This window comes from Carcharodon carcharias, chromosome 6 (assembly GCF_017639515.1).
Source record: "Carcharodon carcharias isolate sCarCar2 chromosome 6, sCarCar2.pri, whole genome shotgun sequence".
Classification (NCBI taxonomy): Eukaryota; Metazoa; Chordata; class Chondrichthyes; order Lamniformes; family Lamnidae; genus Carcharodon; species Carcharodon carcharias.
The window spans coordinates 184,202,001-184,214,752 of NC_054472.1; the positions used below are offsets into that span (position 1 = coordinate 184,202,001).

At 40.6% G+C, this 12,752-nt stretch overlaps 1 protein-coding gene across 3 annotated transcripts in view; it reads left to right on the forward strand.

The window, feature by feature from the left end:
- Window positions 1-12,752, forward strand: part of trappc8 (trafficking protein particle complex subunit 8) — a 151,347-nt gene that overhangs the window by 118,112 nt on the left and 20,483 nt on the right. For all 3 annotated transcript variants that reach the window (XM_041190147.1, XM_041190148.1, XM_041190149.1), the window contains 5 exons: window positions 3,236-3,678; window positions 6,458-6,608; window positions 8,487-8,583; window positions 10,523-10,591; window positions 10,699-10,757. In XM_041190147.1, the coding sequence (XP_041046081.1) occupies window positions 3,236-3,678; window positions 6,458-6,608; window positions 8,487-8,583; window positions 10,523-10,591; window positions 10,699-10,757 (819 nt within the window). The remainder of the gene's footprint in view (window positions 1-3,235; window positions 3,679-6,457; window positions 6,609-8,486; window positions 8,584-10,522; window positions 10,592-10,698; window positions 10,758-12,752) is intronic.

Here is a 12,752-nt window from a genome sequence, read left to right on the forward strand (position 1 = left end):
CAAGTGCAATTTTGAAGCTGAGAAAAATTCAGTGTCTCGCTTTTAAAAAGTGTTGGAGCTAGTAAATTTTGATCTTGAGACTTCAATTGCACAGACTGCTTTCCTGTAGGTTGTCAGTATATTGTCAGTAGAAGTTATAAGAATCAGTCATTAAGAAGGTTATAGCTGGACATTTAGAAAAGCTCAAAGCAATTGCGAAGAGTCAGCATGGTTTTATGAATGGAAAATCATGTTTAACCAATTTATTGGAGTTTTTTGAAGGAGTAACGTGCAGTGGATAAAGGGGAGCCTGTAGACGTACTGTACTTGGATTTCCAGAAGGCATTTGATAGGGTGCCACCTCAAAGATTATTATGGAAAGTAAAAGCGCGTGGTGTAGTGGGTAACATTTTAGCATGGATAGAAGATTGGCTGGCTGGCAGAAAGCAGAGAGTATGTTTAAGTGGATCTTTTCCTGATTGGCAGGATGTGACGAGTAGCGTCCCACAAGGGTCTGTGCAGGGGCCTCAACTTTTTACGATTTACGCCCATGACTTAGATGAGGGAAGTGAAGACGTGGTAGCTAAATTTGCAGGTGACACAAAGGTTGTGAAGAGGACATGAGGTTGCAGATCAATATAAATAGGTTTGAGTGAGTGGGTAAAGTTCTGGCAAATGGAGTTTGATGTGAGAAAATGTGAAGTTGTTCACTTTGGCAGGAAGAACAAAAAAGCAGCGTATTACTTGAATAGAGAACGCCGGCATAATTCCGAGGTGCAGAAGGATCTAGGTGTTCTAGTACATGAGTCGCAAAAGATTAGTACATAGGTACAGCAAGTAATTAAGAAGGCTAATGGAATGCTATCCTTCAGTACGTGAGGGATTGAACATAAAAATAAAGATGTTATGCTTCAGTCATACAGGGCATTTGAGGGACCACACCTTGAATACTGTGTGCAGTTTTGGCCTCCTTATTTAAGGAAGGATGTAAGTGCATTGGAGGTGGGTCAAAGGAGGTTTACTAGATTGATACCTGGAACAAGTGGATTGACTTACGAGGAAAGGCTGGACAGACTGGGCTTGTTTCCACTGGAGATTAGAAGAGTGAGGGGTGATTTTGATTGAAGTATACAAGAATCTGAACGGCCTTGACAAGATGGATGTACAAAGGATGTTTCCTCTTGTGGGTTAGTCCAGGACTAAGTGGTACTGTTTTAAAATTAGGGGTCGCCCTTTTAGGATAGAGATGAGATTTTTTTTTTGAGGGCTGTGCAGAGGTAGATAGCTTCTTGTTAGGCAAGGGAATCAAAGGTTATCAGGGTTAGATGGGAATGTGGAAATCGAAACACAAGATCAGCCAGGATCTTATTGAATGGCAGAGCAGGCTCGAGGGGCTGAATGATCTACTCCTGTTCCTATTTCTTATGTTCTTATAAAGGTATTTGATAAAAGTGCCACACAACAGACACATGAGCAAAGTTATAGCTCATGGACTGAAAGGGACAGTAGCAACATGGATATGAAACTGGCTGAGTGCCAGGAAATTTAATGGCTGCATTTTTGGACTGGAGGAAGGTTTGTTGTGGAGTTCCCAAGGAGCTGATGTTATGACTCCTGTTCTCCTGATATACATTAATGGTGTACAGGGCACAATTTCGAAATTGGTGAATAATACAAAACTTGGAAGGATTGTATAGAACTTGAAAAGACAGGTTGGAGGAATGGGTGGACAAGATGAAATTGTGTGTACAGAAGTGGGAAGTGATTCATTTGGTTGTTATAAATCCTAATTCATGGCTCATGGTAATATTTTTGAGGTAATTTTAAGTTCTAGAAAGATTAAAGTTTAACTGTAAAAAATTGGATAAATGCAACTGAAGCAGTTTGGAATCTATTGCACTTAAAAGGTTGGGTCCATGTTGACTCAAGGGATTAACAGCTAGAATGGTAAGATCATAAAACAGTAGGTGGGCAAATTTTGCTGGAGAATTGGACATGAGGTGTCTACACTGATTGCAAAAAAAATGCAGCCCAAAGTGTTATTTTGTTTTGGGAGTTAAAGCTACAATTAATTTAAAAGCATTCGATGAGCCCCAGAAGGCTATGTGTCGCCATGGAGATTAAGAAAATTAGGGTTTCAATTTAAGTGTTTGCTGGAGATTGGGGTGGGGAGTGTGCTCTTTAGCAGAGATAAAGGCCATACCAAAAAGGTGCTGCTGTCAGCAGACCCTAGGCAGCAAAAATGTTACTGTTAGCTGGCTCTGTACAGCTAGGCCTCAGGATAAATCCTGGGGAGCTGAGAAGGTGGCAGAAGGTCACTGGCTCCTTGGCAAGAGTTAGGGCTCAGGCGAAGTCCTGGGAGCTATTTGTAGCTTGTTGCAATTGGGGAGATTGGAGAAGAGAGATCTGAAGAAGAGTTAGATGGACTCGGAACATTAACTCTGTTTCTCTCTCCACCGATACTGCCAGACTGATGAATTTTTCCAGCATTTTCTGTTTTTATTTCAGATTCCCAGCATCTGCAGTATTTTGCTTTTACATTATATTGTATAAAACACTAGTTTGGCCTCAGCTGGAGTATTGTGTCCAGTTCTGGGTGCCACACTTTAGGAAGGATGTGAAGGCACTGGACAGAATGCAGAAAAAATTCACGTGAATGATTTCAGGGAAAAATGAAACTTCAGTCACCGAGGTAGATTGGAGAAGTTAGGACTGTTTCTCTTGGAGAAGGGAAGGCTGAGGCGAGATTTGATTTGAAGTATTCAAAATTGAAGGGTCTGAACAGAGTAGGTGGGGAGAAACTCTCTCTACTCATGAAAGGATAGAGAATGTGAGGGTATAATTCTAAGGTAATTAGCAAAAGAAGCATGAGGGAAAAACTTTTTAACGCAATGAGTGGTTAAGACCTGGAATGCACTGCTGAGTGTGTAGTGGAGGCAGGTTCAATCAAGGCATTCAAGGGGGAATTGGATTATCTGAAAATGAAGTATGTGCATGGTTAAATGCAAAGGTTGGGGGATGGCACTAGGTGAATTTGTCTTCAGAGAACTGGCACAGAAACAATAGGCCGATTGGTCTCCTGTGCTGAAACCATTCTGTGATTCTTCTCAGTGATGTAATCAGAAGCGTTGCGATTTTCAGTGGTACCTACTTTTTATTTACTTGCCTTGAACGGATAAATGATGTATTGCATTAACATTGGATTCAACTTTGAGGGCAAATATTATATGTTTATAGAATTTTTTTTTGTGTCCAGGTATTTTTCATTAATTTCCCCACTGGACTGCTTTGTGGGGAAATAAGGAAAACTTACGTGGAGTTTGTGAACGTAAGCAAGTGCCCACTCGCTGGATTAAAAGTTGTGTGCAAAGACCCAGATTTCTTTTCCTTTGGGAGTAAAACTGCTGTGTTGACACCGTTAAGTCCGACAGCTTCTGAAAACTGTAGCGCCTACAAGACGGTTGTGACCGATTGTGCATGTATGCCTTCTGCTGTGACATCGTCAGTTTCCCCGGCAGACTTTGGGATGGGCACCGGAAATCCACTTTGGGTGACTGATGTACCACTTCCTGACTCTGTGTTGTTACCTGGGGCTTCTGTGCAGTTACCAATGTGGCTACGTGGACCAGATGAAGAAGGAGTTCATGAAATAAACTTTTTATTTTACTATGAAAGTACAAAACCACATTCAAAATTGAGGTAGGTTTTTTTATGATACCTGTTTTGATTTGGCCTGTAATGTCACACTTCACTTATCAATTTGTTAGAAATGGTAGTTAAAACATCAATGTTTATAGATTTACAGAGTATAAAATTGTATGAACTATAATCCCGTCTTTTCATTTCATTTCCATTTTTAAAGAAAATAATCCCGCAGGCTCTCTTGAGGATAACCAAACTCTTGCTAATTTTTCACACCTCTCCTGACTTTTGGGGATGATTCCACTGTTGCTTGTTTCCCTCCAGTGATGTCTTTTATGTGTGAGCCTTGGATAAGTGCACAGAGGCTACTTATCATGAGAGAGACACTATAGCCAAACAGGATCCTGTCCTCACCTGATGTGTGCTGATGGGGAAATCAAAGCTGGGATCACCACGCACTGTACCTTGAGGCATTATATTACTTTATAACTGCCATATAAATGCAAGTTGTTAACTCATTGGATAAACCTGCTCAGAGTTTAGAAGAGTTCAAAATGGATCAAGTTTAATGTGCAGCAACTGTGGGCTGCTTGCCAATTAATTTCTGCTCTTGCCTGGAATGAGCACTGCAGCCACTGTACTAGCAGTCCATAGATATGTTATTTTTGAAAGCGGCATACTGGGCCAATTATTTTTCAACCTTGAGACACTAAAAATTCGTGATCTGCCCAAGAAATGTACTGGCATTGACCATTCAAACCAGTTTCATTTGGCAACATAAATTTGGCCATTGTGAATGTGAGCAGCAGTGGTTAAATTCATCCAGAAGTTTGCCTATGGCGGGTTCTATGACCAAGCAATACAATGCATGAATATTTTCATGCAAGGGTAATAGAAACTTGTCAAACTGATGCTTAACTAAATAATCCCTTCAATATCTAACAAAAATAAAGCTTACACATATACCATGCTTTGGAAGGAGGTCCCAGAGGAGAATCAAATAGGCACCAAGAGTTTGGAAAGCAATAGATAAAATGGGATTACAACATGGAGTTTAAAATAAAATTTGAAGACAGCTGTAAATGAAGAAGGAAGATGATGAGGTAAAGAGATATGGAAGGAAATTCTGGTGAAGCGGCTATGGCGAGTGAAAGCAGCTGCTGATGATGAAGCAAACAGGCTGGGAAGGTAGCAATAGACCAGTGTTGGGAAGGGTGGTGGTTATCAGTGATACAAGCCACTGAGGTTGGATGAGTTGAGGTTGTTGAAGGAATATTTTGGGGCCCAGTGTAGGGGAGTAGTGAGTGGAAGTGCACAGTTCCCAGTGGGTGAGAATAAGGATAGCATTACAGTTTGGAAAGATGGGAGCAGGGCTGTCAGCTGGAAGAGGCCTCCAGACAATAACTGCATGCATTAGTCTTGACAGCAGTAGAGCCAGAGACGAGCAATCGTTGCAAAGGGGAAAGATGGCAATGTGTCCTTCATTGAATGTTGGAAAGGAATCTTCAATTATCTGTTTAAAGAATCCTGAACAAATTCTGCACCTATTTTATAAACCCTAATTTTATGTTTGTTCGCAGTCCATTGAGAAAAGAGGCGTTGCTGGACCTGTTTCTTGGGAATGACGTGGGACAGGAGAATGAAGTTTCAGCAAGGGAACATTGAGGGTACAGTGGACAGTGATCATTGTATCATAAAGCTTAGCCTATGTTAAAGGACAAGGAGCAATCCAAAATAAGAATAATTAACTGGGGGAAAGCCAACTTCAATGGGACAAGAAGAGATGTGGCCCTGTTAAGTTGGAATCAAAGATTAGCAGGCAAAACGGTCACTGAACAATGGGCTGTCTTTAGAGTTCGAGTACAGTCAAGGTGCATTCCCATGAAGGATAAAGGTAGGACACGCAAATCCACAGCTCCCTGGATGGTGATAGAGATTGAGATGAAGCAGGAAAAGACAGATTGGGGGTGAGAAAGAGGCCAGAATTGGAGGAGCACAGATATCTAGGAGGATTGAGAGGCTGGAGTGAATAGGGATTTGAAAATGAGGATAATAATTTTAAATTGAGACATTGCTCAGCCAAGAACTAAAGTAAGTTGGTGAACATAGGGTGATGGGTGAACACGACTGGAGTTAGGGCACGGGAGCTGCTGTTTATGGAGGGTGAGCATTGGATGTCAGCCAGGAGAGCAATGGAATAATGAAGCCTGGAGGCAACAACAGCATGGATTAAGTCATGGCTACTGATTTTGCAAAAGATATATACATGGCCTTGTAATTTGAACCTTTTAAATACAGCTACAAGTGCCACAATACTCTTTAATGAACATAATTTAACCACAATCACCAACCATAAGTGATGCTTGTGTACTTTACTATGTCTGACTGGACTTACACCATTAGAGATTCAAATTTTCCCACTACTTGTAATTCTGAGTAGCAGTACTGAAGCATGTATCAGTTCCACTCTTTTTCTTGTGGCTGGAGGTAACTTCAGTATTAATTTTGAATTTTAACCAAAGCTGCTGAAAATCATGATTTGCACCTTTGAACTCCCTGTCACACAGAGCAATTGAGGTGAACAACATAGATACATTTGAGGGAAGGAATATAAGGATACGTTGATGGGGTGAAATGAAGGGGAATGGGAAAAGGCTGGTGTGGAGCATAAATGCCACCATGGACCAGTTGGAGAGAATGGCCTGCTTCTGTGCTGCAAGTTCCAATACAGATTGGTGCACTCAGACATATTCTAAGATTGTACAAAATGTTACTGTTTTACACAATGTATTTTCAAATGGAAGTTCATGAGTGAAACATCTCTCTATTACACCAGTCACAGAGTACTAAGACACATGGCGATAATATGCACCAGCCGTTCTCTAAGTGTGAAAGCAACAGCGTATAGCAGTAATGTCCTAGAAGCTGATGGGAAGAGTGACAGTGATAATCTGCTGGTGTTTTTGGATGTGGCGAATATTAATACAGTAAGTTATTAAACATGTACTGAAATTTGAAATTAACCTAAACATATTGATGAACTCTGATCAATTTATTATACAATAATAGCTTCCGACTTGTATTTTATATAGTGTCTTTAGCATAATAAAACATCCCAGCTTCATAGGAACATTACCAAACAAATACCAAGCAAACTCATATAACCTTGGAGGATAAGTTAACTCCTAAATTAGGAATTATTTTTCTATTCTTTCATGGGTGTCACTGGCAAGGCCATCATTTGTTGCCTATCCCTAAATGCCCTTAGACTGAGTGGCTTGCTAGGCCATTTCAGAGAGCAGTTAAGAGTCAGCTACATTGCTGTATGTCTGGAGTCATATGTAGGCCAGGACAGATTTTCTCCCCTAAAGGACATGACAATAGGTTTTTACAACAATCAATAATAGTTTCACGGACACCCAGCTTTTAATTCCAGATTTTATTAATTAAATTTAAATTCCAGCAGCTGCCGTCGTGGAATTTCAGCCTGTGTCCTCAGGGCATTGGCCTCTGGATTACTAGTCCAGTCACATTGCCACTACTCCTCCCTTTTAGGTTTCCTTTCTATGTTTAAAGTCCAAAAGAAATGTTATGTATTCTTAGCATGGTAATTTTGTTTAACTTCCCAGTCAATTGCTTTATTTCAGATTCTAGATCAATAATCCTTTAAGCCAGCAATTGTGACTTATGGTGTTATTGCTATTTTAATAAGTTTCTTCAATTCTATTGAAACCATTAGAAATATTAAATTTACTCACTGTCAGTAGTGACAAATCTAAAACAAAACTTAGTTCCTGCAAAGTGAATATCATAGCTGCATTTAAGGGGAAGTTAGATAAATACATGAGGGATAAAGGAATGGACAGTTATGGTATGAGAGTGGGAAGAGGCTCATTTGGCAAGTTAACATCAGCACAGATCAATTGGCTGAATGGCCTGTTTCTGTTTGCTGTGTGCAATCAGTGTAAAGGGTTCTTCATTGTTCGTGTTTATTTTTATATATTACTGTTTGATCGACTGTAGAGTTGAGACCACATATAACCTATAGTCAAAGTGGATTTGGAGACATGGAGCCCAGATCAGAATTAAGTCCCATTTCCAAGTTGTGGATTTACTCTTTATTTTTTGATCATGTGCTAATTTTATGCATTGCTCCTCCGCTATCACAAAGGGACGGGAGTAGCAGGGCACCACCCAAAACAATGGAATCCACCCGGCAATACTGGTTCCAATGTTAGCAAGCTTAAAACACACCACTGGAGGGGACGAGGCAGGGTGGAATCTGAGAGTGAATGTTTCTCCTGAGAAGCCCAAATGAAAAGTGTAATAACACTCTGCTGTTGGTTTTAGTTACCTGTTTAACTTGCCATTTTCAGAGGAGAGGTTCAAAAATCTTCCAAGGGATCTAAAACATGAAGAGCAAAGATTAAAATATCTCCTTGATGCTAAATTTCCACACGATTTCTGCTGGTCGGGGAATCTTAGAACATGGGGGCACAGTCTCAGGATAAGGGGCCAATCATTTAGGACTGAGGTGAGGAGAAATCTTTTCTCCCAAAGAGTTGTGAACCTTTGGAATTCTCTCCCTCAGAGGGTTTTGGATGCTCTACCATTGAATACACTTAAGGCTGCGATAGACAAATTTTTGGTGTCTCAGGGAATTGAGGGATATGGGGAGTGGACAGGAAAATGAAGTTGAAACCCAAGGTCAGCCATGATCGTTTTGAATGGCAGAGCAGGCTTGATGGGCCATGTGGTTTACTCCTCCTATTTCTGATGTTCTTATGCATCTTGGCCAGAACAATTGGCATTTATTTTCTTAGTACCATATAGGTGGCATATTAACAAGGGGCTTAATCTTTCAGAGTGAAGCAGGTGTGAGGGAATTCCACATAATCCAGGTGTCGAGTGGTAGTGAACATTGGAGGCTGCAGAAATGTATAAATCCTGCTGAAGATAAAGGTTGGCTTATGCTTTTTTTTCCCCATGCTTTTCTGCTTGTTTGTAATCTAATGTGTTAGTAATAGGTGTAGATGCCTCATCCCCCTCCCTCTACACGCTAAAGTTAATGTTGATGTAGAATGTGCCTAAAGGTAAGTCAAGTTAGTGAGCGTGTGCCAGACTGCATTAGTCAATTTTGTACATGGAGGAGGACAGGCTATATATATTACACGATCCTATCATAAAACAGGTTTTGTAAGTTTAGAATTTTTTAAGATTAGGAAGTTGAGTATATCACATCGCAAATTCATTTTTATACAGCGCCTTTTAACAAAATGTCCCAGTGCACAATCAGGCACAAACTGTGCATTACACTGAGGATTGAGGAACTGAGGAAGGTTATAGAGGTGGGGAGGGATGAGACCATAAAGGTCTATGTAGGTTTTATCTGTTTTACTGTTGGTTTTGTAAATTAATTGTGTTCACCGGCGATAGATTCTGTTAACCCAACCACTCTTGATGGGGAAAAGCCATATTATCAATTTGCTGCCACATGTGTTAGAATGGAATCTCCCAGTTACAGTGACAAATATTCAGGAAACCTGGTAAACCTATTGCCCCCATACCAGAAATATAGACCCCAGCAGAAGTTAATTGGCCATTCAAGCAAAAAACAGAGCAGATACCATTCACAGAGGTAGGTGACCACTGAGAGACAAGGATGCTGTTGATTGGAAAAGCAAAATATTGTGGATGTTGGAAAACAAACAGAAAATGCTGGAAATACTCAGGTATGGCAGTATCTGTGGTGAGAAAAACATTTCAGAACTACAGACACAAAGCTAAGCAAAATCTGAGAAATGCTTGCATTTATATAGCACCTTTCATGGCACCAGAATCCTTTTTGAAGTGGACTTACTGATGTAGCGCAGGAAACATGGCAGCAAATTTGTGCACAGCAAGCTCCCACAAAAAAGCAGTGTGATAATGACCAGATATTCTGTTTTTTATCACAATTACCTCAATCACCTGATTGAGGGATAAATGTTGGCCAGGCTACTGGGAATAAATCCTCTGCTCCTCTTCGAAATAATGTCATGGGATCTTCCACATTCACCTGCAAGAGAAGACAGTCCCGGTTTAACGTCTCATCTGAGAAACAGCACCTTTGACAGTGCAGCGCTTCCTCGGTTCTGCACTTGAGGGTCAGCCTTGATTTTTTTTTTTTTGTTGTGTTCAAGTCTCTGGAGTGGGACTTTAACCCACACCCTTTTGACTCCAATGTTAGTTGAGTGAAGAATGTCAGACCCCAAAAACTGGACATGAAACTCAACTTGCTGTTTGGAAACTTCAACCCTAAGCATCCAGCGCAGTCAATTATGAAGCTGTAGTGTTTGCAGAGACAAATGCTCACGTTACAGTCCTGTCCTATCCATTGTTTTTAATAAAATTTCAGTGCAGTCTAATTATTAGCTTCTTGCTCAAAGCTTCGATGTAGAAAATGGAAACCTTGATCAGAATGTAATCCTTTACCTCTAGCTGAATTTAATCAAGCTCCTGATTAAATTCAGCAGTTAGATTTTAAATTAGACAAAACCTGCGTTATGGAGGAATTAACATTTTGCATCAACGTTATTTTTCACGTTGGCGGTTTTTGAGTGTTTATGCTTCCAGTTGGGTGTTGCTACAGTGTGGTTGGAAGTTTTCTGATGCTTATTGTGTGAAACGCTTGCCATCTCAGTAAATTATTAGGTCAGTTTACTCACTGGACATAAATTAGATCCTGTAGCTCCTGCTCGCACCATCATATTCTATTTTTTTTTAAAGTTTGCACTTTTCATTGTAGTCCGTGACTTTGCATTAAGCTCCAAGTAACTTGAAATAAACAATGTTGCTGCTTTTATAATGTCAATTCGACGTTTTGGTGCTTGTATAACTTCCTCTAACTGCCGCATTTCAGATGCAAAGCTCAGTAGTCGGGAGAGGGCAAAACTCTGCTTTCGAGCAACAAGGTGTCAGAATTCAGAAGGTGAGGTCATTAATTTGTATGCTTGCAGTCTTTCTCTTATCTAGCATTTATAATGGTGACAACAGTAGAATTAAGATGAATCATGTTAATATCTTTTACTTTCTTAGCTACCTCATGTACAGAAGGAAAGTATATATTTGCAGATATCGTTCTGGGGAGCGAACAAGTAAGTAAGCTTGTAGTTTCTTTCTGCTCAATTTCACAGTTGATGTTTCTTGCAGTTAATTTTCCACTGTGCCCTTGGTTACTGGGACATGTTGGTTATATAATTTCTTTGTGACAAATCACTTATTGGCTATTCCTCAATGTCCTGAAAAGGTAGTGGTAGAAACTTTTATTTTGTTAAACCAGTAGTGGTCTTATATAGTTTTTTTAAATTACAACTGGGTGACTTGCTCGGCTACTTCACTGAACAATGAGAATCAGCCATGTAAAGCACCATTACCTTCAGTCTGCCTCGGGATGCTGGTATGTTTTCCACTCCTGAGAACATGGCCAGTTAATTTACTGCTTGGGATGGGGTGTTCACTGCTGATAATCTGCTGCAGAGCTTTTGGGCAGGGTAAGTTTCAGCAGGAATCCTGCGCGCACGCTTGAGATTGCTCAGTGTACACCCACGTTCCCTGGGCTTAGTCACGAATGGGCTTGGGGGAGAGGGTATAGCTGGCAGATTTCGTCTCTTGGATGATGGCAGGGGGCCAGCGGAGTTTTACAACAATCATCATATATTTTCTCTGCCAGTCACAAATTATTTGTTTAAATTTGACTCATCCTGGTAAAAATGGGGCATTTTATGGAAAATCACCCCAAGTTTTACCTGTTCTAGTCACTAGGCATATTGAATGAACAGTTAACAATGCTAAGAAGTACAGAGGCAAAAGACTAATACGGATTATCGTGTGCGCTAGAGAGCTCCAGCAGGTCAGAACCAATTCATGGTTGTAATTTTGGGAAATTCTGCTGCTTTGGCTTGAAATTGGAGTACAGGAATAAAGAAGTTCTACTGCAATTGTACAGGGTTTTAGTGAGACCATATCTGGAGTAGTGTGTGCAGTTTTGGTCTCCACATTTAAGAAAGGACATACTTGCATTGGAGGCATTGTAGGGAAGGTTCACTAAATTGGTCCCTGGGATGAGGGGGCTGAGTAAATTGGGCCTATATTCTCTGGAGTTGAGAGGAATGAGAAGCAATCTCATTGAAACATACAAGATTCTGAAGGGACTTGATTGACAGATGCTGAGAGATTGTTTCCGCTGGTCGGAGATTCTGAAACATGGGGGGCCCAGTCTCACTGTAAGGGGCTGATCATTTAGGACTGAGATGAGGAGAAATTTCTTCACTCCAAAGGGTTGTGAATCTTTGGAGTTCTCTACCCCAGAGGGTTTTGTATGCACCATCATTGAATGCATTTAAGGCTGGGATAGACAGATTTTTGGCCTCTGAGAATCAATGGATATGGGACGCAATGGGAAAGTGGAGTTGAGACCTGAGATCAGCCATAATTGTGTTGAATGGCAGAACAGGCTTGATGGGTCATATGGTCTACTCCTGTTTTTGTTTCTTGTTTTCTTGTAAAATAAAGAAGAAATTCTATCTCACTAGTAATAAGTTGGCTCATTAGTGAGAATGATATGACACACTTTGAAAAGTAGGCTCTTGCACATTGTACTTAGAATGCATGGTTCATACATAGACTCATGGTATGTAAGAGTGGATGATTCAGCTGATTCTCCTGGACACTATTTGTATTTAAGGATTATGTAAAATATACAGCACAACAGGCCATTTGGTCGAACTATTTGATGCTGGCACTTATGCTCCATTTGAGTTTCCTCATCTAAATCTATCATCACAACCTCCTTCTCCCTCAGATGCCTATCTAGCCTCTCAAATGCATCTATGTTATTCATTTCGTCCACGTCCTGGGGTTGTGCGTTCCACATTCTCACCGCTCCCTGGGTAAAGAGGTTTCTCCTAAATTTCCTATTTGATTCCTTGGTGACTATCTTCTACTGATGGCCTCTAGTTTTGCTCTTCCCACAAGTGAGGACATTCTTTTTGTCTACTGTGTCAAAACCTGGCATAATTTTAAAGATCGTAACTAGGTCACCCCGTGGCCTTTTCTTTGCAAAAGAGACCCCCACCTGTTCACCCTTTCCT